This window comes from Meles meles, chromosome 10 (assembly GCF_922984935.1).
Source record: "Meles meles chromosome 10, mMelMel3.1 paternal haplotype, whole genome shotgun sequence".
In the NCBI taxonomy this organism is placed as follows: domain Eukaryota; kingdom Metazoa; phylum Chordata; class Mammalia; order Carnivora; family Mustelidae; genus Meles; species Meles meles.
In genome coordinates, this window is record NC_060075.1 from 87,094,070 (window position 1) to 87,119,169 (window position 25,100).

The 25,100-nt window shown below is 38.1% G+C and overlaps 1 protein-coding gene across 1 annotated transcript in view; it reads right to left on the reverse strand.

Moving 5' to 3' along the window:
• FBXL13 (F-box and leucine rich repeat protein 13) overlaps positions 1 to 25,100 on the reverse strand; it is a 233,922-nt gene that overhangs the window by 66,945 nt on the left and 141,877 nt on the right. Inside the window, exons 13-17 of the mRNA XM_046020438.1 lie at positions 14,387 to 14,485; positions 13,751 to 13,868; positions 13,486 to 13,648; positions 2,437 to 2,556; positions 1,492 to 1,618 (exon numbers count right to left, since the gene is read on the reverse strand). Coding sequence (XP_045876394.1) covers positions 1,492 to 1,618; positions 2,437 to 2,556; positions 13,486 to 13,648; positions 13,751 to 13,868; positions 14,387 to 14,485 — 627 coding nt within the window. The remainder of the gene's footprint in view (positions 1 to 1,491; positions 1,619 to 2,436; positions 2,557 to 13,485; positions 13,649 to 13,750; positions 13,869 to 14,386; positions 14,486 to 25,100) is intronic.

Sequence of the window (25,100 nt, forward strand, 5' to 3'; positions counted from 1 at the left end):
CTTGGACAGAAAACAACATTGAAAAGATCAGACTTGCCTCCACTATAACAAGTTGACGCCATGTAACTGCCCCCACCCCCTCTGGTACCACACATAGAAGACACTACCAAGGAAAGGGAGAGGAAAACTTCTAGCAGAATGGAGACTGAATTTAAATTCCCTCTTAGATAAAAAAAGGAAAGACCCTAGTCTTACATCTAGCCCACTAAATGTTGGGGAAGAATAGATACAACATGGATTATCAGTAATGCAGTGAGAAATGGAGAGAAATGGGTCATGTCCAAGGATGTGCTGGGGCCGGAGATCCACACAGAGAAGTAGGTCTGTACTTGCCTGGAAGGAAGGGCTTTTCAGAGAAGACCTCACTGCTGATATTTGATGAGCTTGAGGGATGAACAGGGATATAGCAAGTTGATGAGAGACCCTCACCTCTGTTGTCTTCCTATATCTCTTCCACTGCCTGATCTTCAAGAGAAGCCAATGCATTCCTGATCTAACTACAGCCCATTAGAGTCTTTCAGAAACCTGGCAAATCTCTCCAGATTTATCTTCCTTTTGATTGGTAAGTGGGGCAGTGCTGGAGTGATAGGATGAGTATGAACCGAGTTCCAACTCTGATGAGTAGCATCATCAGCTTGCAAAAAATCAGTGCCTTTTAAAATTAAGATTTATTTATTTATTTTAGGGAGGAGGGGCAGAGGGAAAGAGAGAGAGTCCCAAGCAGGCTGTGTACTGAGCCTGGAGCCTGAAGAGGGGCTCAGTCTCAGGACCCTGAGAGCACAAACTGACCCAAAACCAAGAGTCTGGCACTTAACTAACTGTGCCACTCAGGCAGCCCAGAAATTAGTTCTTCAAAATGTATTCTTTTGTAGATTTGATAAGACCATTTCTAGACTTCAGGTTTGTTTTTTTTTTTTAATTTATTTGACAGACAGAGATCACAAGTAGGCAGAGATGCAGACAGTGAGAGAGGGAAGCAGGCTCCTTGCTGAGCAGAGAGCCCGATGCGGGGCTCGATCCCAGGACCCTGGGACCATGACCTGAGCCGAAAGCAGAGGCTTTAACCCACTGAGCCACCCAGGTGCCCCTAGACTTCAGTTTTGAACTAAAGAGTGAGATCTCAAGGTATTCAGGTAGTCTTACAGAATGTTCAGTCCACAAGAAAAACAGATATAAGCCAACTGGAATATATTATGTCCGCATTACCAAACTTCTATAATGGAACAGATTTCAGATCTATCATGTAGCATTCCAATCTGTCAAGACCGTGTTCAAAATACTGAATTTGCCACTTTGTAAGCAGAGAAACAAGACCATTGATTTACAAATAACCTCGTCTATCACTATTCCAGGAACAATATTCCTAATCTTACCTTTTATAATAATAATTTAGGAATAAAAATAATTGATAATCTATTCATTGTTTACAAAGTGAAAAATGATTACCGGAAAAAATAAAAGGCATTGAACTATTCTGAAAATTTTCTTTACCTCGTTAGAGATGTGTGTTCCAGAGAGATCTACTGACAGCAAGGAAAAGATGTTTACCATATATTCAATTCCGAGGTCAGTCAAATATTCACAATTTCGTAAACTCAAGTAATTTAAATTAGGGCAGCTGAAAGAAAGCAGTATGAAGAATTAATTTTAGCTTTTAATCAGTGTCAGTAATAATTTCTTTATATCAAAGAATTATATAATAATTTCTTTATATCAAAACTATCTGAGAGAAGCAAATGGTATTGAAGCAAGGACTTTCTTTTTCTTAAAATAAAAGTAAACTTAAAAGTGGAAAATAATTTGGCATTACAAAGTAGGATGAAAGGGAGGTAGATTATTATATATTATATATTACTCTATATTATATATGTACCATTCCTGTAGCAAAAATATATATATATATGATTTCATTTCAGATCAAAAAAGAAAAAATATCACATGTATACAAAAAGCTATCATGTAAGTATGATTAATGACCACTAAAAGTACAAGGTCAAGTTTCTTATTTATCCCTTACATGTTTGCTATAGGACTTGACCCCTACTTTTGTACACAAGATCTCTGACAAGTAGGAGGATCAGGAATAAACCCACCAGCTAGAACATCTCTTGGGAAATGCTGGAGTGAAGATTTACATAGAGATAATATCCTTGAAAAGTGAAGAGAAGTCACTCATGTCTAGATAGTGATAACTTTGTTAATGACTCCATCTCAAACATTCTCTAATGTGAGATTAATATGAAATATCTCAGATATGATCAAAAGACTAGCTTAATCTGACTCCAATGTCTTTTATTTTATTTCACTCATTATTAGACCAGTTTCTCAGTCTCCTGGTGTTTCCCAAATGTTTCTGAAGGTCTATCTCTGATGTCTCCTATTAGCAGATACACAATTTCTAATGATATGATATAAAATGTTATTCTTTTATCATACCGCTCTGATAGTTTCACAATAGAGACATCACTCAGGTGGATACAGTTACTTAAATTTAGCTCTCTTATCCTTATGCTCACAGGACCATCAAGAAATTGCTTTAGTCCCATATCACCAATTCTGTAGGAAAGAGAAAAGCTTTACATGTGACTTTAATGTAAATATTTAGAGTACTACTTAAGTAATAGTTACTATATTCAATACATTCTAAAATAGCATGGTGATATCTTTATATGGGTATTGTGTTAACATTTTAAAACCAAATTTGATCATATAACTTTCAGTGTAATAGAAAAAGTATAAATGATAGCAATGGGAGAAGTATTTATTAACATGTTCTTCCTGTTCATTGTTCATTTAATTAGATGACATGATTATTAGAATGATTGTCCTTAAGGTCTCTCTGAGGTTAAAATGTGATCAAGTTAAGCAGTCCCTGATGCAGTTTCTTGCAAAAAAGTAACACTAAAACTTAGAAGAGGGAGAACCGAGACTAACAGTCAAACTATGGCCAGAATCTTATAGGAATTTTCACTAAATATAAGGTCAAGTTAGCTGGGCCGAAAAATCCAGTGAGTGACCTATGGATTTCTTTTCTGCTGAAGTACAGAAAACCTGGGAGAAGACCTTGACCTCAGTCTTCTCACACTCTCTATCCCTAATCAGAGACACCTGTGTGTCAGCGCCATTTCCAGCCCCCCATCCCGAACCATGCTTTATAAATGACTGGAGGTCTGTTTGGCCCATCTGTTCCCTGTCTTCCATTGGGAGCTCTATTTCTAATTCCATTTGGAGCTCTATTTCTAATTCCATTTGGAGACTGCCAGTTCCTTCTAAAAAGCATTTCAGTAAATAAAGCACAAAGGAGATTGCACACTGCATCCTAAGAGAGGTGACTTTCACACACAACAATCCTGCACATAGGTGTCCTGATTGGAAGAGCCTTGGGAGCCATATATGTTGATTGCTGACATCTCCTATACCCTCTGTTTGGTCAGACCTACAACAAACCGAGCAGTACATGCAGAAGGTGAATGGGCCTGTTTCAGTTGAATGGGCCACATTAAGTGGATACCTCCCGTGGCCATCAACTCCCTGTCCATCTGTAATGGGGGCACTGTGGCAGCAGTTACCTCGTGGGTGGGGGAATGGGAAGGGAAAAGGGAGAAGGAGATTTCAAACACAACTGATCAACTTGTCTTTTGGCAAAAACCAGAGCTGGAGTATTCATTGAGAGCGATTTTTACTAACCAGCAAACAAATACGGCATGGCATTTGTAAGACTTAAAAAACATACCTCTGAAAATGATTTTTAAAAAATTAGAACATATTAAACAGTGTAAAGAAGAAGTAGGAATTAATAAGGAGCAACCCGGCTGTAACAAAAATACTCTAAGATGCATTCTAAGTTGAGGTGCAGCTGGGTGGCTCAGTGGGTTAAAGCCTCTGCCTTTGGCTCAGGTTGTGATCCCAGGGTCCTGGGATTCAGCAATTCCATTATTGGATATTTATCTAAAGAAAATGAAAAACACTAAATCAAAATATATATATCCACCCCGTGTTGCAGCACTAGTTACAATAGCCAAGATATGGAAGCAATCTAACTGTACACCAGTTGATGAATAGATATAGAACAGGTGTATGCATACATATATACACACACTATACAGTACATACAATAGAATATTATGCAGCCATAAAAATGATGAGAGTGGGGCGCCTGGGTGGCTCAGTGGATTAAGCCGCTGCCTTCGGCTCAGGTCATGATCTCAGGGTCCTGGGATCGAGCCCCGCATCGGGCTCTCTGCTCCGCGGGGAGCCTGCTTCCTCCTCTCTCTCTGCCTGCCTCTCTGCCTACTTGTGACCTCTCTCTCTGTCAAATAAATAAATAAAATCTTTAAAAAAAAAAAAAAAAAAAAAAAAAAAAAAAAAAAAAAAAAAAATGATGAGAGCATTTGATGGACACGGACGGACCTAAGTGAAATAAGTCAGTTTGAGGAAGACAAAACCATATGATTCCACTCATAAATGAACTCCAAAAAAAAAAAAACCATATGATTCCACTCATAAGTGAATTTAAAAAGAGAGAAGAAAACCAAATGAATAAACAAACAAAAAGCTGAATCAGACCTATAAATACAGAAGACAAACTGATGGTTGCCAGAGGGTAGTAGGATGGGAGGATGGGGCCTTAGAGGAAATACAGGCTTCCAGTTATGACTCAGTCAAGGGAATAAAAGGCACAGCATAAGCAATACAGTTAATGATATTGTAATAAAGATATAACAGGACAGATGGTAGTTACATAATATATATGTAACACAGCATAATATATAAAGGTGTCAAATCACTAACTTGTACGCCTGAAACTAATGCAACATTGTGTGCCAACTATAATCTAATAAGTAAGAAAAAAAAAAGAACAGATGATAAAGAAACTAAAAATTCAATGATAAGAATAATAACCTATTGTAAATCATCAAAACCAAAACTGACCCTTTTAGAATACTGAATTAATAAGTAGAAGGCATGTTTGCAAGTTCCCCTGAAATGCAGAAAGATAAAGAATTAAAAATAAATGACATCAGGGTGCCTGGATGGCTCAGTGGATTAAAACCTCTGCCTTCGGCCCAGGTCATGATCCCGGGGTCCTGGGATCAAGCCCCGAGTCAGGCTCCCTGCTCACCAGGGAGCCTGCTTCCTCCTCTCTCTCTGCCTGCCTCTCTACCTACTTGTGATCTCTGTCTGTCAAATAAATAAATAAAATCTTTTTTAAAAAATGACATCAAAAATAGAGAACTAGGATTCAATCTTTTAGAAGATTCTCAAAAATAAGAATAAACAAAAACAAAGCAATATCAGAGATATGCAAAAGCTTTTAAAGTGGCAAAACATGATCTGTACATTAAAAAAGAGAGAATAGGGGCGCCTGGGTGGCTCAGTGGGTTAAGCCTCTGCCTTCGGCTCAGGTCATGATCCCAGAGTCCTGGGATTGAGTCCTGCATTGGGCTCTCTGCTCAGCGGAGAGCCTGCTTCCCCCTCACCCCCTACGTGCCTCTCTGCCTACTTATGATCTCTCTCCCTGTCAAATAAATAAATAAATAATCTTTTTAAAAAGAAGAATACATAAAAACAAAAAGGTAAAAAGTAAGTACAAATTGTAGAAACATAGAAGAAACCAAAGAAGAGCTAATGTATCAGTTTTATAATAGTTATAAATATAAATAAGTTGAAAAATTATAAATATTTATAAATATAAATAAATAAGACCTAATATATCAGTTTTTTAAAAAGATTTTATTTATTTATTTGACAGACAGAGATCACATGTAGGCAGAGAGGCAGGCAGAGAGAGTGGAGGAAGCAGGCTCCCCGCCAGGCAGAGAGCCCGATGTGGGGCTCGATCCCAGGACCCTGGGATCATGACCTGAGCTGAAGGCAGAGGCTTTAACCCACTGAGCCACCCAGGCGCCCCCCCTAATATATCAGTTTTACAATAATGATAAATATAAATAAGTTGAAATAATGATAAATATAAATCCCCTATTAAAAGACAAGAGATTGTCAAATTGGTTTAATAAATAAATCTAAATTACAAGTAGTCCCCAAGAAACATATTTTAAATAAAATGACAACATGTATTGGGCAAATGTAAGTAAAAATAATATAGCCATGGCAAATAATCAGTACACTGAGTCAAAATTCTATGCTAGGGGCACCTGGGTGGCTCAGATGGTTGGGCATCAGCCTTTGGCTCAGGTCATGATCTCCAGGTCCTGGGATCCAACCCCATATTGGGCTCCTGGCTCAGTGGGGAGTCTGCTTCTCCCTCTTCCTCTGCCTCTCCTCTTGCTTGTGTTCTCTTTGTCTCTCTGTCTCTCTCTCTCACACACACACAAATAAATAAATAATCTAAAAAAAAAAACCCACTATGCTATTAAAAATATTAAACAAGGACTACAAGGTAATTTTATGCTGATTAAAGTCACCACCCACAATGAAGATGGTATATTGGGTATAGATTCTTGAAATCATATTCTTTTCCCCCTTGAAATTGTGACAGTGAAATGGAGTAATTATGTAGTGATTTTAAAAATATATGTATGTTTATTCTTCCAATCCATGAGCATGGAATGGTCTTCCATCTTTTTTTGTCTTCTTCGATTTTTTTCATGAGTGTTCTGTAGTTCCTCGAGTACAGATCCTTTACCTCTTTGGTTAGGTTTATTCCCAGGTATCGTATGGTTCTTGGTGCTATAGTTAATGGAATCAGTTCTCTAATTTCCCTTTCTGTGTTTTCATTGTAAGGGTATAAGAAAGCAACTGATTTCTGTACATTGACTTTGTATCCTGCCACATTACTGAATTGCTGTATGAGTTCTAGTAGTTTGGGGTTAGAATCTTTTGGGTTTTCCATATAAAGTATCATGTCATCTGCAAAGAAAGAGTTTGACTTCTTCATTGCCAATTTGGATCCATTTTATTTCTCTTTGCTGTCTGATTGCTGTTGCTAGGACTTCTAGTATTGTGTTGAACAAGAGCAGTGAGAGTGGGCATCCTTGTCGTGTTCCTGATCTCAATGGGAAGACTGTCAGCTTTTTCCCATTGAGGATGATATTTGCTGTGGGTCTTTCATAGATAGATTTCATGAAGTCGAGGAATGTTTCCTCTATCCCTATACTTTGAAGCGTTTTAATCAGAAACAGATGCTGGATTTTGTCAAATGCTTTTTCTGCATCAATTGAGAGGACCATGTGGTTCTTCTCTCTTCCCTTATTGATTTGTTCTATCACATTGATTGATTTGTGAATGTTGAACCAACCTTGCAACCCAGGGATGAATTCCACCTGGTCATGGTAGATAATCTTTTTAATGTGCTGCTGGATCCTGTTTGCTAGGATCTTGTTGAGAATCTTTGCATCCATATTCATCAGTGATATTGGTCTGAAATTATCCTTTTTGGTGGGGTCTTTGCCTGGTTTGGGGATCAGGGTAATGCTGGCTTCATAAAAAGAGAAGGCAAACTTCTGCCTCAATTTTTTGAAACAGCTTCAGAAGAATAGGTATTATTTCTTCTTTGAAAGTTTGGTAGAATTCCCCAGGGATACCTTAAGTCCTGGCTCTTGTTTTTTGTGAAGTTTTTGATCACTGCTTCAATCTTGTTACTAGATATCAGTCTATTCAGGTTGTCAATTTCTTCCTGGTTCAATTTTGGAAGTTTATAGTTTTCCAGGAATGCATCCATTTCATCTCGGTTGCTTAACTTATTGACATATAACTGTTGGTAATAATTTCTGATGATTGTTTCTATTTCCTTGGTGTTAGTTGTGATCTCTGCCTTTTCATTCATAATTTTATTAACTTGGGCCTTCTCTCTTTTCTTTTGGATTAGTTTGGCCAATGGTTTATCGATCTTATTGACTGTTTCAAAAAACCAGCTTCTAGTTTCATTGATGCATTCTACTGTATCTCTAGTTTCTATCTCATTGATCTCTGCTCTAATCTTGATTATTTCCCTTCTTGTGTGTAGGGTTGGCTTAATTTGTTGTTGATTCTCCAGTTCTTTAAGGTGTAGAGACAGCTGGTGTATTCTGGATTTTTCAATTTTTTTGAGGGAGGTTTGAATAGCTATGTATTTCCCCTTAGGATGGCCTTTGCTGTATCCCATAGGTTGTGGACTGAAGTGTCTTCATTCTCATTGGTTTCCATGAATTGTTTAAGTTCTTCTTTGATTCCCTGGTTGATCCAAGCATTCTTAAGCAAGGTGGTCTTTAGCTTCCAGGTGTTTGAATTCCTTCCAAACTTTTCCTTCTGGTTGAGCTCCAGTTTCAAAGCATTGTGGTCTGAGAATATGCAGGAAATAATCTCAATCTTTTCCATGCTCATGGATCGGAAGAATAAACATTGTTAAAATGTCTATACTGCCTAGAGCAATCTATACTTTTAATGCCATTCCGATCAAAATTCCACTGGTATTTTTCAAAGAGCTGGAGCAAACAATCCTAAAATTTGTATGGAATCAGAAGAGACCCTGAATTCCTAAGGAAATGTTGAAAAACAAAAATAAAACTGGCGGCATCACGTTACCTGATTTCAAGCTTTACTACAAAGCTGTGATCACCAAGACAGCATGGTACTGGCATAAAAACAGACACATAGACCAGTGGAACAGAGTAGAGAGCCCAGATATGGATCCTCAACTCTATGGTCAAATAATCTTCTACAAAGCAGGAAAAAATATACAATGGAAAAAAGACAGTCTCTTCAATAAATGGTGCTGGGAAAATTAGACAGCTATATGTAGAAGAATGAAACTCAACCATTCTCTTAACACCATACACAAAGATAAACTCGAAATGGAAAAAAGACCTCAACGTGAGGCAGGAATCCATCAGAATAATAGAGAACATAGGCAGTAACCTCTTCGATATCAGCCACAGCAACTTCTTTCAAGATACATCTCCAAAGGCAAAGGAAACAAAAGCGAAAATGAATTTTTGGGGCTTCATCAAGATCAAAAGCTTCTGCACAGCAAAGGAAACAGTCAACAAAACAAAGAGACACCTCACAGAGTGGGAGAAGATATTTGCAAATGACAGTACAGACAAAAGGCTGATATCCAAGATCTATAAAGAACTTCTCAAACTCAACACAGACAAAACAGATAATCATGTCAGAAAATGGGCAGAAGACATGAACAGACACTTCTCCAATGAAGACATACAAATGGCTATCAGACACATGAAAAAATGCTCATCATCACTAGCCATCAGGGAGATTCAAATTAAAACCACATTGAGATACCATCCTACACCAGTTAGAATGGCCAAAATTAACAAGACAGGAAACAATGTGTGTTGGAGAGGATGTGGAGAAAGGGGAACCCTCTTACACTGTTGGTGGGAATGCAAGTTGGTGCAGCCACTTTGGAAAACAGTGTGGAGATTCCTGAAGAAATTAAGAATAGAGCTTCCCTATGACCCTGCAATTGCACTGCTGGGTATTTACCCTAAAGATACAGATGTAGTGAAAAGAAGGGCCATCTGTACCCCAATGTTCATAGCAGCAATGGCCACGGTGGCCAAACTGTGGAAAGAACCAAGATGCCCTTCAACGGATGAATGGATAAGGAAGACGTGGTCCATATACACTATGGAGTATTATGCCTCCATCAGAAAGGATGAATACCCAACTTTTGTATCAACATGGATGGGACTGGAGGAGATTATGCTGAGTGAAATAAGTCAAGCAGAGAGAGTCAATTATCATATGGTTTCACTTATTTGTGGAGCATAAGAAATAACATGGAGGACATGGGGAGATGGAGAGGAGAAGGGAGTTGAGGGAAATTGGAGGGGGAGATGAACCATGAGAGACTGTGGATTCTGAAAAACAATCTGAGGGTTTTGAGGGGGCAGGGGGTGGGAAGTTGGGTGAGCCTGGTGGTGGGTATTATGGAGGGCACGTTTTGCGTGGAGCACTGGGTGTGGTGCATAAACAATGAATTCTGGTACACTGAAAAGAAATTTAAAAAATAAAAAATTTTTAAAAATGTGTGTGTGTGTGTGTTACTAAAAAAAAAAAAATCAGACTGACCTCTGGATTTCTCATCCACAACAGAAATACCAAACATATAATAATATAAGAATAATATATATAATAAACATAATAATATGAACAGTAATAATATAAATATCAATTGTAAATATATTTTCTGTTACAGAGGAGAAAACCAAGGTCAGTCTGTTTTGTTAACTTTAGCTATGAATTTTTATGCAACATATAATATAGCATAAATATAAAACAAAATGAAAATAGAAATTCAAAAAGAACATAATCAAGATACAATTTTTTTTGTTAGACTGAGCTTTTAACAAACAAAAAAGAGGCATAAAAATTAGAATAATATAACTAATTCAGTTTAAGTTCCATGCAATATTTAAAGGTATCCAACACACTAAACAATATAATCATCATCTTCCCCATCCGCTTTACCCCTAAGTAAAAAACTCTCAATTCCAAAAGATAGAAATTGTACAAGCCATCTTTTTGTACCATGATGTCATAAAACTGAAAATTATTGACAAAGTGATAATTAGTCATAAACGACTTGGGAATTTTTTTTTAGCATTTTATTTATTTATTATATTCAGTTAGCCAGCAATATAATACATCAATAGTTTTTGACATGGTGTTCAACAATTCATTAGTTGCATATAATTTGGGAATTTGAATACATCTTCAATAAATAATTCTTAGGTAAAGACAAAATCAAATAACTATTATAAAACTGTATATTTTTCCCAATTAATTTATATATTTAATACAATTTCAATTAAATCTCAATAGGATTTTTTCTGAAATGTGACCGAATTGTTCTAAACTTCTTTGAAAGGGCACCTGGCTGACTCAGTGGTTACTGCGTGTGACTCTTTTTTTTTTTTTTTTTTTAATTTATTTGACACAGAGATCACAAGTAGGCAGAGAGGCAGGCAGAGAGAGGAGGAAGCAGAGAGCTGAGCAGAGAGCCCAATGCAGGGCTCAATCCCAGGACCTGAGGTGAAGGCAGAGGTGATCATGACCTGAGGTGAAGGCAGAGGCTTTAACCCATTGAGCCAGTCACCCAGGCATCCCAGTGCATGTGACTCTTGATCTCATGGTCATGAATTCAAACCCCACATGGGGCATAGATTATTTAAAAATAAAAAAGTTTCTAAAGTTCATATGGAAGAATAAACTGGCAAAAAATATCTAACTTACTAAGGAAAGTTTAATTCCATTAGATATTAAAACATTACAAAGCAATAATGATATTTATTTATTGAGTGCTTATTATTTATTAATTTATAAGTAAATTTATCGAGTGCTTATCATGTGCCAGACACTATTCTAAGCATATTACATGAATTAACATATTTGATCCTCTCAGCAGTTCTGAGTAGATACTCTTATTTTCCGCAGTTTACAGATAAAATACTGTATGATATTTTTGAAGATTTTTATTTATTTGACAGAGAGAAAGCACAAGTAGAGGGAGCAGCAGGCAGAGGGAGAGAGTTGAAGAAGCAGGTCCCCTGCTGAGCAGGGAACCAGATGTGGGGCTTGATCCCAAGACCCTGAGATCATGACCTGAGCTGAAGGCAGACGCTTAACAGACTGAGCCACCCAGCCACCCCTGTATAAGATTAGACAGAAGACAGATAAGTGAATGGAACACAAAAGGTAGTCTGAAAACAGACATATATATACACATCCGTGTGTGTATGTGTGTGTGTGTTCATATAGACTCATATACGTAATTTTATATTATAATCCGGGGAGCATCAAAAGTCAATAGAAAAGGATTATTCAGGTAATGGTCCCAGTTAATTGGTTAATGTAGTTAATCCCAAATCTGGCTGTGCATCAAAAGCATCTATGTTTAAAAAAAAAAAAATACAGAAGCTGGGGTTCCATTTCTAAATATTCAGATTCAGGAGCTCTATAGTAGGGCTTGGGCATATGTAGTTTTATTCAGCTCCTCAAGTGATTCTGATACCCTAGAATTTTTACTTTTAATCATATATATGTTTTTAATTTACCTTTTCATTACTGATTCCTAATTTAATAACATTGTAGTGAGAGAATATAGTTGTTGATATCCAAATGATATCATTTGAAAGTTGTTGAAACTTGCTTTAAAACTTCATGCACAGGTGTTGTGCAAAAACAATGAATACTGTTACGCTGAAAAAATAAATAAAATGGGGAAAAAAAAAACTTCATGCACAAAAAAACCAAAAACAAACAAAAACAAACAAACAACAACAACAACAAAAACTTCATGCACAGCCCATTTTAAAAGGGATTATTGTGTGGTTGAGGAAAAAATATATTCTCTGACTCTCAAAGGTACTGCTTGACGCTTGTCTTTCATAGATTAATTTTTAAAATCTAATCTGAAACTCTGATACTAAGACTTCTCTGTCTTTTTACCCTATGATATGCTCTTTCATATTTTTGGGGTTTGTTTTGTTTTGTTTTACTCTGCTGTCATGGAAGAGATTATCTTCCATCTCTGTAGTTCTCTCCTCAGTGAGTTCTAATCTGCTGATTGGCAATCCATTGGTTTCTTTATTTCAATAACTATATTATATTTTTTTATTCCCAAAAGTTTTTTTCTAAATAAATCTAGTTATTTTCTCGTATTTTGTTGCCTGCTCATATTTCTGATTTCATTAATTTCTTCAAACATTTCATTTGCTTAATATCTTATGTCTGACAATTCCAATATCTGAATTATTTGGAGATCAAATTTATTTTCCTATTTCTGGTGACTCTTTCTCACATGTAACAATTTTTAATTATTCTTATTCTAAGGAGTCCTAGAGGCCTAAATAGAAAATGCTTTCCTGGGGTGCCTAGGTGGCTCAGTTGGTTAATTGTCTGCGTTTGGCTCAGGTCATGATCTCTGCTTCTTGGGATCAAGCCCCACATTGGCCTCCCTGCTCAGTGGAGAGTCTACTTCTCCCTTTCCCTCTGCCTCCCTCCCGCTCATGCGTTCCCTCTCTCTCTTGAATAAATAAATAACATCTTAAAAAAAAAAAAAAAGAATTTGATCCTTGCCTATTTGAGAATACCAGGATAGAAGCCCAATGCCCAGCTGAAGAAAGGGTTTCATTAAGAACTTGTCATCTGTCCATCTGTTAGGGACTCTACACAGAGGACGACCTAACCAAACATACCCAGAGGGAACCCTTCAGTAAGACTGGTTTCTCCTGAGCAACTAACAATGCCCATTTGGGAAAAGGCCTGTTAACAGAATTAGCCATGAGAACCCTCATTAGAAAGAGTAGCCTATAGTGTTCCTGTGAATTCATTTACTCTTATAGGAGTCCATGTTTCTACTTGAGTGTCCCTTCTTTGTGTTACCACAGAACTCTGCACTTCCCTGTACTTGGACTCCTGACTTTCATGTGTACTAACCAGTGAGCACCTTGAGGAGAGGGTCTCACACATTTTAGATAATCAATATCTCTTGAATATATAACTGAATGACTATTTATTTACCTTATACAATTTGCCAAATTCAACACAGTCAGTTGCTTCAAAGGTGAAAGTGACTTAAGGCTCCCATTTGTTATTCTCTTGCAGTCGGCCATGTAAATGTGATTGATATTTGGATAATTCTTGTCTATAAATTTGAAGCATGCATCAGTAATCCTTTTATTTCCTGTTTAAAAAAAAACAAAAAACAGAAGATAAATATTGTGTTTGTAATGCCCAGGGGTAAAAGCAAATATTAATGCTGAACCCTATTTTTAATATCACAGACCTTCAAATCGGATCTTTCTGAGCTTACAAGTAGAAAGAGCTTTAAAAGCACAGTCGGAGATATGAGGAGCACCAATGAAAACTATTGACGTAATACGAGGGCACTTTTCAACTAAAGCCTTTAGAAGAAAAAAAGATGATTAAATTTACCACCGTGTATAGAACAAGCTTAGCAAAGTAATGAGATGATTTATTTTTCCCAATATTTTCAGAAGACATATTAACTCTGACATCTAATTTCAAAGACAATGGTATCTTTATTCAATATATTTGAGTACACTTACATTTGAGTAATGGAGAGGAATCAGAATTATATCATGTTACAAAGGTGGGAGAAACATGAGAAAATGGAATGCTCAAAAAAATCACTGCATTTAAAAGTTTGACGCATAAAACTTAAGTTAAAGTTTATGCTTAGGCTGCATGATCTCTGAAACAAAAATATCCCTAATTGGGAAACAGTTTTTTAGGGTATATAAAGATTCAAATGTGTAAGTGTGCGTGTGTAAATTTTTTAATGATTTTCTTACTATAAAAACTAATGAAAATCCCATTCATGTATTTCAGCAATTCAAGCCACTAGACAATGTGCCCACCTATTAGGGCTGAGAAGAAAATGTACTCTGCAACTACCTACTTTTACACAGTTGTCCGTTAGCGTCGGCATGTCGTTGATGGTCAGATGCATAATTCCAGTGCAGCTGCTTGCAATGTTCCTGAAGCCCTGGACTGAAATCTGAATTGTACAGAGCAGATGAAAATGATGGAAGAATTCATTATCTTGACATCTAATAAGACACTAAAGAAGTAATAACACAAGGTATGTCATGATTTTGCTACTGTATTTTAAAAATTGGAACCAGAAAACAGGCAGACCTAAGAGGAAAAGAATCTGGTCTTGATTTCTTTCCTGCTTAATTTCTTATATGTATATCTTGTGGAATGATCATAACAAGTCTAGTTAACTTATTGTTTATTTTTTTATTGAGGCAAAATTCACATAACACCAAATCACTTGAATGGGCCATTAGCCATTCATAATCTTATGCAACTACAACCACCATCTAGTCCCAAAACATTTTTATCACTCTAAAAGGAAACTGAATCTATTAAGCCATTGCTTCTTACACACCCCTTCTCCCAGCCCCCATCAATCACTATCTGTGGATTTACCTATTCTAAATATTTCATGTGAGTGGAATTACACAATATATGGCCTTTTGTCTCCTTTCTTCCACTCAGCATAATGTTTTTGAGGTTCATCCATGGTGTAGCATCATGCATCAGTCAGTACCTTGTTCATTTTTATGGCTGAATAATATTCTTTTTTAAAAAGATTTTTTTATTTATTCATTTGAGAGAGAGAGACTGAGAGCATGAGCAGAGGGGAGGGAACGAAACAGAGGGCGAGGGAGAGGCACACTCTTCTCTGAGCAAGAAGTCTGACATTGGGCTTAATCCCAGGACCCCAAGATCTTGACCTGAGCCAAAGGCAGGCACTTAACTGACTGAGCTACCTAGGCACTCCTGTGGCTGAATAATATTCTGTAGAATGAATAGATCACATTTTATTCAGCCATTCATCTATTGCTGAATATTTGGGTTGTTAACATTTTCTGGATATTTGAATAGCGCTACTAGGAACATGAAAATACATCTGTTTATTTGAGTATATCTAGGTATCTAGGAGTGGAATAGCTGAACCATCTGGTAATTCTATGTTTAACTTTTTAGGGAACCACCAAAATGTTTTTTACAGTGCTTGCACCATTTTACATCCCACTGGCAATCTATGAGTATTTCCACTTCTCTACGTCTTTGCCAGCATTATTTTTCATTTTCACATATTTTCCTTTAAAAAAATTTCTTCATGGGTGCTCCTGGGTGGCTCAGTGGGTTAAAGCCTCTGTCTTCAGCTCAGGTCATGATCCCAGGTCCTGGGATCGAGCCCCGCATCGGGCTCTCTGCTCGGCAGTGAGCCTGCTTCCTCCTCACTCTTTGCCTGCTTCTCTGTCTACTTGTGATCTCTGTCTGTCAAATTAAAAAAAAAAAAAATTTCTTCATGGGTTTGAAGTGGTACCTTATTGTGATTTTTATTTGCATCTCCTTAATGACTAATACTATTGAGCATCTTTTCATGCGTTTATCAGTCACTTGCGTATCTTTTTGGGGAAATGTGTATCCAAGCCCTTTGCCTATTTTTAATTAGGTTATTTGTCTTTCAGTTCTTAATTTGTAAGAGTTCTTTATACATTTTGGATACTAGACCCTTAGGTATATGATCTGCGAATATTTTCTCCTATTCTTTAGATTGTCTTTTTACTTTTTAAATAATGTTCTTTGATGCACAAGTTTTTATTTTGATGAAGCCCAATTTATTTTTTTTTCTTTTGTTGCTTATGGTTTTGGTGTCATATCTGAGAATCCATTGCCAAATCTAAAGTCATGAAGATTTACCTTCAGTGTTCTCATCTAAGTTTTATTATTTTAGCTCTTACATTTAGGTCATTGGTGCATTTTGAGTTAATTTTTGTATACAGTATGAGGTAGGAATCCAACTTCATTTTTTTGCATGCAGATATCCAGTTGCCCTAGCACCAAATTGTTCAAGAGAGTGTTCCTTCCCCCACTGAGTGGTCCCAGCACCCTTGTTGAAAATCAATTGGCCATAAAAATATAGGTTCATTTCTGGTCTCTCAATTCTGTTTCATTGGTTTATAGGTCTGTCTTATACCAATACCACACTGTTTTGACGACTGAAGTTCTGTAGGATTGATTTTTCTTTCAACTATCATTATCCACATTAACGGAAGCAGCAGTTGTGGAGAATGTTCAAAATACTGACTGATCAAAGGATCAAATGCATTTGCCTATGATGAATTATCTTACAATAATTTAGTTAGGTTTCATTTTCTATAACAAAGAGGCATGAATGGGAGATCAGATGGTATTTAGACTCAGTCATGGGAAACCGAGAGTCCACCCAGGAACAGAGAGCAGAGGCAACACCCCCGCAACATCAGCTTCACAACAGCATGACAGGGGGGACAAGCAATAGCAGCTATAATGGACCTCTTAGGAGACCTTTGGAGGCTTCCTGTGTCCCATCTGTCACTGAAGGTGACTTCCAAGCTTCTGTCATTACAGCCTCCACCTATATAAAAAGAACTAGCCAAAAATTAGGGAACTGAGTGCCCGATCCTCAGAACAACCAGGGCTCAGCTCAAATGCCACCCGGTCAGGAAGTGTCCCCGAGCCTTAGATGAGGCCAGGTTCTTATTATACACTTACAGCACTATGTAAGTATCATAACTATAGTTAAATTAATGTTACAATTAGTTGTTGAACTAAATCCCGTGTACTCCAGCTCCCAGCAGGGTACCTATAGTGTGAATGAACAGATAATATTATTACATAAGTAAATGGAAGAATGTATGAATGAATTATGAGAACCATGTGTCTAGATAGGTTTTCGGCTGCCCAGCAGACACTGACAGTGTGAGCACCAAGTCAAAGGCCAGGGGAAGACCTTGAGAGCAGGGCTGAGCATGCAATCTGGAGTGGCTGCGGAAGCCAAGCCCTCACTCAGAGAGAAATAAATTTGGTGCTGAGGTCGGAATGTTTGTGTCCCTGCAAAATTCATATATGGAAATCCTAACCCGTCAAGGTGATGTTATTAGGATGTAGGTCCTTTCAGAGGTAATTTTGGACTTGCTTTCGTGAATGGGATTAGTACCCTCATAAAAGAGTCCCCAGAGAGTTCACTCTCCCCTTCCAGCAGGTGACACCAAAAAGGCGAACCAGGAAGCAGACTCCCAATAGACACTGAATCTGTCAGTGCCATGATCTTGAACTTCCCAGCCGCCAGAACTAGGAGAAATAAATACATGTTTTTTTTGTTTTTGTTTTTTTTTAAATTTTATTTTAAAGATTTTTATTTATTTATTTGACAGAGAGAGAGATCACAAGTAGGCAGAGAGGCAGGCAGAGAGAGAGGAGGAAGCAGGCTCCCTGCGGAGCAGAGAGCCTGATGCGGGGCTCGATCCCAGGACCCTGAGATCATGACCTGAGCCGAAGGCAGCGGCTTAATCCACTGAGCCACCCAGGCGCCCCTAAATACATGTTTTTTGTAATCCATCCATTCTCTGGCATTTTTCTACAGGAGCCGGAACAGACTGAAATACCAGAACAATTTTTTCTAAAGAGTTTTTGGGAAATATGTTTCTAATGTCTGAACAGGGTATCTATTTTAGCCCAGGAATTAGACAAAATTATCCTAAAGAAATAAAGCTGTGCACAGAGACTTATATATAAGGATTCTCAATTTTCTCAGCCCTTTGTTCTACTTAGGCCTCAACAGACTAGATGAGGCCCACCCACACTGGGGAGGGTAGTCTACTTTACTCAGTTCACCAATTTAAAAGTTAACTTTATCCAGAAACACCCTCACAGACAAACCTGGAATAATGTTTAATCAAATAGCTGGGCACCCCATGGGCCATTCAAGTTGGCACAAAAAATTAACCATCACAGCTCCCTTGGGGACTTTGGACATTTGAGAGTCATAGGTGATGCATTTGCTCTTGCCTGCTTGGTTTTGGCCAATCATTTGAACTTGCCGGATGCATTTTTTATCCATATCAGCATCTTTGAGATTATCTACCCTATCTGGCACCGCTAAGTACCTGAACCAGGCAGGCATAACTAAAAAGAAAGCTTTAAGATCTTATTGTTGCCTCCCATTGTGAAGTTAAAACAGAAACCCTCAAGCCTTTAGAGTTCCAATCCCAAATACTTAACTAAGGAATTTCAGTTTTTCAAAGTTAAATAACTAAATCAGTAGGGGAAATGTTCCATTTTTTTTTTTTTAAAGATTTTATTTATTTGACAGAGAAAGACATAGGAATAGAGGGAACACAAGCAGGGGGAGTGGGAGAGGGAGAAGCAGGTTTCCCACCCAGCAGGGAGCCTGATGTGGGGCTCGATCCCAGGACCCTGGGATCATGACCTGAGCCGAAGGCAGACACCCAATGACAGAGCCACCCAGGCGCCCCAGAAATGTTCCATTTTTGAGTGCAGGTGTATGAGTATTATTTAACTTGTGTAGCTTTGTGAGAAATCATTTTCAGCACTGTTAGAGTTCTCACAGAGTGAATGGGATCATTCGATGTTACGGATGTCTCAGCTCCTAAGTGACTGCTCACATGTGATGACATGCTCCAACATGGCTGGAGGTGGCAAGAGCAGGAGAAGAAGCAGGCTATTTGAAGGGGCTTGGACTTCTCCAGGAGATGAGGAAACACTCAGGTCCCTTGATTGATTTCCCCCAGATTACAGAGTGACAGAGCAAGAACACAGATGCTGAAACTCTTAACCCAGGGTTCCTTCTGATTAACCTTCTTCAACAGTAACCTCCATTTCAACTGTCCCGTCCCAGCTATCATCAGTCTTTAAACCTAGCCAGAAAGACATCTGACTTGTCCAGTACTCAGTGGACCTCTCTGCTCTTTGTCTGACCTTGTACTTCCCTTTGCCTCTTTCTCTTTTCATCTACACAAACCTTACCTATTTCTCAAGTTCCAATGACTCCAGCTACTTTCCTTCTCTTTCCCTTACAAGTCTAAAGCTCTTTATTTTAGCCATAATTCTTTCCTATAATCTGCATGTCTTAAGTCCCCCAAAGAGATGACCTTATACTCTTTTTAAAATTTCTTACTGTGATGGACAACTATTTGGGCCTGAATGAATTAAATTTAGGAGTAAGACAAATAAAGTCTGGAAAAGTTTGGCTACAGACAAAACTGAAAACAATTCCAAGTCGAAGGTAAAGCACAGACGAAAGCAAAGCAGTGGGAGCACTGGCCTTGGACAAAGAGGCAAGATCACCCTTGAGCTGAATAGGAAAAGTTTAGTAGGTAAGGAATGAGGGAAAGCTAATGGAAGACACATAAGGCAAGAATGAGGTATTTGGTATTGTCCTGTCATGGATTCTTCTAAATTTTCCACAAGTATTCCCAGAGAAAATCCGGGGGAGGTGAATGAACACTTAAAATCTGGAGGTTGGAGGGGGGAAGAACCCTGGGCTTGGAGTCGACAGAGCTAGGTTTGACTCTGGCTCTGCTTCTTTCTCCCTTGTAACAAAAGGCAGCGCAACCTCCCTGACCCTTAATTTTCTCATCTGTAAAATGGGTATAATAATACACTCTCCTTTTTTTTTTTTTTTTTTGAACTATTTGGGAAAACAGAATGGGGTAAATTGTAGAAGTGGTTAGTTAGCACAGTGCCTGGCATGTGATACTGGATACTAGTTTTCCTATTACTATTCTTCTGGGTATACTGTGCTCCCTCTGAGAAGTAAAGATTCAAGAACCAGAGGTAGAGGGCCTCAAGAGATCATTCTAGTGCATCCCTCATATTGCAAACATAAATAAGTGGTATGCCAAGAAGTACTGTGATTGTCCTAGTGCTGGACAGTGTCAGACAGAGTGAGTGTTCCCTAAGTGCTGGATGAATGAACAAATGGTCTTGAGTCTCCCTGTCTATGGCAGAGCCAAGGCTAGACCACGTATCCCCATATGACACACAATTCCAGGGATGGGAATAGTTTTTTGTTTTTTTACAATACTTCTAAATTCTTCCACTTTATCTCAGACCCGGGCCACTACCCTACCACTAGTATTTCAAATAATGGCTTCCCCTAAAAAAAGAAAGAAAGAAAGAAAGGGAGGGAGGGAGGAAGAAAGAAAGAGAGAGAGAGAGAGGGAGGGAGAAAAGAAGAAAGGAACAAAGAAAGAAAAAAACTTTTTCTCTCTTGCTGTCTTGGAAACTTATTTTTGACAAGATTTTCTGAACAGGGAAAAAATTATAGCAGTAATCAGCCACAGCTGAGTGATTCCTTGCAATGCAGCCAAGCACTTGGTGCTATCAACCAATAAGACTGTATCCAGAAAAGGGGTGGGGAAAACCTCTAAGAAGAGCTTTTTAGTTTTGCCTTGGCATGAAGCGCTTAGTTCTCTACGTGGTTTATTTTACAAAATCCAAAAAGATGCTTGGCTAATAATTTATGACTCAAATGTTCATGCCAGAATCTTTTAGGCTGACCAACTATTAGCTGTCCTTTCTTTTCACTGAAATAATGGTAATATAAGCCTGAAATTTAAAATTCCTCTCTTAGGAAAAAAGCAGAATACTTTACCATGTTACAAGGCAGGACTTGCCACAGCGGATATCTTTGCATTTTCTGTTTAGTATTCTTACAGAACTTGGGATCTAATCCCTCTTTATTTAGTTGTTAAGTGGCCTTAGTCTGGACACCAACCAGAGCCCTGCCCCTCTGCTCTTTGCTGGTCAAACTCTCATTAGTTAGGAAGTTGGGGAAGTTGGCCACACCAATCCTGTTCCAATCTCAAGTCCCAGCAGACAGCTACTGCTGCTGATGGGGACAGGGAAGATCATAGGAAGTTCTCTCCAGCTGTCTCTGGGTGGGTCTGAACCCATGAGCAGGACAGGACAGAGCTATCTGTGAAGGAAATGAGTTGTCAGTGAGCCATACAAAATGAAAACCGAAGTGTTGAGCACCAAGGACGAGCTCAGATCACTCTTTGCAGGTCCAAGGTGGTTAAAAAAAAAAAAAAAAAAAAAAGGAAGCACTTATCTCAGAGAGAATAACATACTACCAAGCTTCCACTTTCCACTTCTTTACAACATTGTCTCTAAACCAGTTAGCTCAGCAACACAGAAAAGAGATATATGTAGGGCCAGACCTCTGTGACAGCAAGAGATACCTATCTTAGGTAGACATTGCCCAAGTTGTGTTCCTGTACCATTTCCAGCTGTTTCTCTCATTCAAGCAACATTATAACCAATGACTAATGGATAATGTAATGACTTTAGTCATACCCATATATCCTTCATGACCTCCTGGTGACCTCAGAGAAGCCTGGCTTAACAAGTAGAATGGATTGTTGGAGAGAAAGACAAAGATTTTTCGCAAAACATGGAACATTTTGTTTCATTGCATTCAAATCGGCCACAGGCTTCTAAAATAGCAATTCTTCCCAGGGTCTGTGCTAAAGTTCTTGACAGGCTTTCAAATATTGTGTCCTCTCTGGTGAGAGGAAGAGAGGTGTAGTTGTTATCGCTTTGATGATCCCATACTTTCCAGTCTATATATTCTTCATGGCTTCCCCTCCTCTGCATTTGCCAGCGCACTTCTCCTAGCTACCCTCCCTGATCTTCAGGTAGAACTGTTTCTTCCTCTTAGATCCCAGAGTACCAAACACCATTGCCCTCAGTTTGAATTTTACATCTTCTGCCTTGTATAGTAATTACGTATGCACATGTCTAAAATTCCTGCCAAGGAACACAGCCAGCATCTAATCCATCACGTCCTTTAACAGTACAACACAGGTTCTTAGAGCAGAGTATGATATAACAACTATTTGTTAGTAGACCAAGTACTTGTTGAATAAATTGTTTGTAGAATGTAAATTAGAATTAATAGTTCCAAAGGCAGAGGGAGGGGGTAGTCAATATGGTCATTTGTTAAAGATTGCCGTATTTATCTAAAACCATTGGATAGCCAGTCACAAAAAGGAAAGTTTCATTTTCCAGTCTGAGTGAGGAATTAGAATACAAGACCAGTGAAGGCTGCAGATGCCAGGAAGGCAAGCATGGCGTGCCAGCTCTGTGCATTCGTTGCACGACCACTCAGAGCTGTGATCTGCAGAAGCAGGCTTGACCCTTCTTAAACTTTATCTTTCCTGTTTAGAGTACACCTCTTTTCCTCACCCAATGGCCCAATCACTCACAGCTTCTCCTGTACTAAAATGGACGTTTATCTCCTTTTTGACCAAGAGAATCACAACCGTAATACATTCTTACTACAATACAATGAACCACGGAGCTACTTGGTTTATCTAGACTTATTGAGCTAGATGATGGCTTTATAGCTAGAGTTCTAACCACGGGCTTCACCTAGGTCCAAAGACCCAAGTAGAGTGTTGTAAAGAGTTTATACAATTCTGTATATAAGTCACATTGTAAGATAGGGAATAGAGAATAAACTGAAATCTTTTTCAGAGAACACTAAAATTTTTTTGAAACCTTTTTTAGGAGTGTGAAACAGGATCTTAGTCCCCTGAGACTCATTTTGCCCTCTGATTCTTCAAGATCTAATAATTGTTGCCAGATGTTTCATTTTTTACTGCTTAATGTAATAAACATCCTTATACAGTTTGCCTACAAAGAGATTGCATGAAGCTATGGAAGCTAATAGTCGGTGTTTGTTATATTTCTTTATTTTTATTTTCAGTAGGGCTATCATAAAGTTATAGTCAAACTAATAATATCCATTTAAATTTATATGAGTTCTACCTACAAGAAATATAAAATTATTTTCATGAATTTTATTTGTCCCCCAAAGCAGTTTGAAGTATGATTCAGAAAAGGCAGAAGGCATTCCTTTAATAGGGAAACTGAGGCACAAGAACTGACCCAGAAAAACAGAAATTGTACTGTGACTTTTCTGATTCATGATTGCTTTCCCGCCAGACCTCCTTCTTATTAATGGCACTGATGAACACATAATTTTTTCAAATAGAATAATACAATATTTTTTTTAACCATAGGCAGTATATAGAACTTTACAGTTTTATAAATAAATGAAAGTCTACTGGTCTAGAGCCTGTTCTTCAGAATTAGTTAAGGTCAAAGTTCTAATCTCGGCCCAGACATTTTTTGTATGATCTTGGGCAAGTTACTCTGTCTTAGCATCATTTTCAGTGGTATGTGGGGCCAGTTTACACAAGCTTGCAAGAGCAAATTGTTAAATTTTAGGATTAGCTTAGAGGCGCCTGGTTGGCTCAGTCGGGTTAAGCGTCCGACTCTTGGTTTTGGCTCATGATCTCAGGGTTGTGAGATGAGCCTCTCGCTCAGCGGGGAGTCTGCTTCTCTCCCTCTATCCTCCTCCTCCTTGTGCTCTCTTTCTCTCTCTCAAATAAATCAATCAATCTTCAAAACAAAACACAGATTAAAAATTAATCATATAAATTTGAAATTAAATGAGTTATATTAACAAAGGTAGTGATACTCCAGATCGTCACTTCCTAATTATTTTATTACGTGTTACTATTATCTGTGCTCTAGAGGATATTTATATTTATTGCTTCTGTATAGTGAAAACTTTACACAATGGTGTACTACTGCACCTCTCTTCCAACTTTCTCTTCAGTGACTTCTCATTGGTAACTTGAAATAGTTAATGGTGAAAATAATTACACCATGGAAATCAGCAAACATTGAAAATCAGGGCTTTTCCTGATCCCTGCCAGTTGTTAAATGTTTACCAGAACACCATTTTTCGGTTTCCACATCTCTCAAATGGAAGTAATAACACCCACCTCATCTAGTTTTTAATAAAGATTAAATGAGATAATAAATGTAAAACACTTACCTCAACACCTAGTACCTAGTCAGTACCCAACAAATGATAGCAGTTATTATCGCCATCCATTAAAATACAGCATAAAGGGAAATCCAATCCAACAAATATAAATGATTTATAATTTTGAATTTAACTGTCGCCAATTCATTTTGGTACATAATCTTATTTGCACTTGGTTTAGCTGGCTGCACAACTCTTATTTTTCCAATTACCCCTTACTGGTAGCCTAGCAAATCTGTACCTCCATTCCCAGTTCTGTGCCAAGGACGAGACTTCCACACAGAAGCACAAACAGAATTGGAAAGCTGAAAAGGATCTCAGAGATCATGTAGCCCAAACTAGCCATTCTATAGACAAGGGAACTGAGGCAGAAAAATCAACTAACTGTCCAGAGTTGTACAAGTAGTTAGTAGCATAGCAAGGATTAGATCCCAGGTCTCTCCAGTTCACGTCGGGGCTCCTTTTACCATCCCCCAGCCTTTTGCTGTATGAGAGAGAGAAAAAAAGAGAAACTGCTTTCTACTCTTGCTTTGCTTATGCAATCTCCATTCTATTTGGCTAGTACATTCATTCCTGAGCACGACTCTGTGGCTTTTGCCCACGTCCACTGCAATCCCCAGAGGTGAACAAGTAAGACCTTCCATGATCTTCGCCTCTCTGGAAAGGGAGGTTGGAATTTATGTAGCCTAGAGATAACTGAAATGACCTTGGAACCTCCCCTTTTGCAGTTTGCACAGCCTACTTTTAAGATTCGTGGGTCCCAGAGAGAGACTTAACAGTACAATAACTACTGATAAACCAATTATTATTGCGTTGAGTCATTTGAACATTTCTGGGATACTATCCCTTTTCATTTTTGTTGACTTGTGTCTAGTGACTGAAAAATAGTTGATGAAGAAAGCACTTT